Source organism: Homalodisca vitripennis, unplaced genomic scaffold, assembly GCF_021130785.1.
Source record: "Homalodisca vitripennis isolate AUS2020 unplaced genomic scaffold, UT_GWSS_2.1 ScUCBcl_9463;HRSCAF=17965, whole genome shotgun sequence".
Classification (NCBI taxonomy): Eukaryota; Metazoa; Arthropoda; class Insecta; order Hemiptera; family Cicadellidae; genus Homalodisca; species Homalodisca vitripennis.
Genome location: NW_025785570.1, coordinates 10014 through 11380, shown reverse-complemented (window position 1 = coordinate 11380; position 1367 = coordinate 10014). Strand labels below are relative to the sequence as shown.

The window sequence follows — 1367 nt, the reverse complement described above, 5'->3', positions numbered from 1 at the left end:
AGCTCATTGTGTTTGATGAGGCCCCCGATGGCACACCGCTACATCTTCGAGATGATCGACAGATCCCTCCGGGATCTCATTGAATAGTAGTGTGCCATTCGGGAATAAGATCTTCATCTGCTCCGGGGACTTCCGTCAGATTGCGCCCGTCGTTGAGAAGGCTCGCACACCAGCTGATGTCGCGTGCGTGTCACTTCGGGCGTCACATCTGTGGCGACTGTTTCACACTATTTTCCCTGACGACACCACAGAGAACTAGTGGTTCCATTGACTACTCCAACTTCCTCCTTGGAGTAGGCAATGGAACAATAAATCCTTTACTTTTTGGAGAAGGCCGCGAGAGAGAGTCTCTCATTCCCCTCACTGGGGTGAGATGCCTCACTTCTCTCGCGGACTTAATAACGGATGTGTTTCCTCCTGGTGTTCTGCGAGATCCTGATCTTTGTGCGAGACGGGCAATACTCTCATACTCTGAATGTGAACGTCAAGGAGATCAACGGTCGCATCCTAGACCTCATGGACGGGCGCATTCATGAGTTGAGAAGCGCGGACACCGTGGACAGAGAAGACGACGACGGGCTGGATGTGGACGTAAATCTCCTCAACCAGGCCACTGGCAAAGGAGTGCCAGATCACGTCCTGCGTCTCAAGGTCGGCTCCGTATGCTTAATCATGAGAAACTTAAATATCGGTGATGGACTCGTGAACGGCACCAAAGTCATTGTGAACGGCGATCAGCAGCCGACTGATCACCGTCAGACTTATCGGCAAACACGCAACCTATCGGAATTCCCCGGATTACGTTCAGGTTCGCGTTTGCCGAAGGATCGCCGCTCCGGGTTTGTCGCCGTCAGTTCCCCCTCATGTTGGCGTACTGCATGACTGGTCACAAGAGCCAAGGCCAGACAATTGAGTACGTCGGAGTCGACCTGAGAACGGACTGCTTCACTCATGGCCAGCTCTACGTCCTGTTGAGCAGAGTGAGACGTCCAGACGACATCGTCGTTCTTGTACCAGACGACAGAATAGTAGAAGGAGTCGCCTATGCAAAGAATATTGTATATGACGAGCTCCTTCTAAACACTGATTAAGTCTTCGGCAGTAGGCTAGGGGATCTGCCACTTAAAAAAAACTCCCCGTCGTGATTTGACCTAGCAGTAGGCAAAGGGAACTGCTTTCCCAAAACTCCCTGATGATTTCATTAGCAGTAGGCAAAGGGGACTGCTTCACCAAAACTCCCTGATGATTTCATTAGCAGTAGGCAAAGGGAACTGCTTTACCAAAACTCCCTGATGATTTCATTAGCAGTAGGCAAAGGGGACTGCTTCACCAAAACTCCCTGATGATTTCATTAGCAGTAGGCAAAG

General features: G+C 50.8%; 1 protein-coding gene across 1 annotated transcript; it reads left to right on the top strand.

Annotated features, from left to right (window-relative positions):
- Window positions 1-405: 405 nt before the first annotated feature.
- LOC124374649 (ATP-dependent DNA helicase PIF1-like) lies at window positions 406-1163 on the top strand. The gene is made up of 2 exons (XM_046832824.1): window positions 406-691; window positions 760-1163. The coding sequence occupies exons 1-2, from the start codon at window positions 406-408 to the stop codon at window positions 1089-1091; spliced, it is 618 nt and encodes a 205-aa protein (XP_046688780.1). The 3' UTR covers window positions 1092-1163.
- The last annotated feature ends 204 nt before the right edge of the window (window positions 1164-1367 follow it).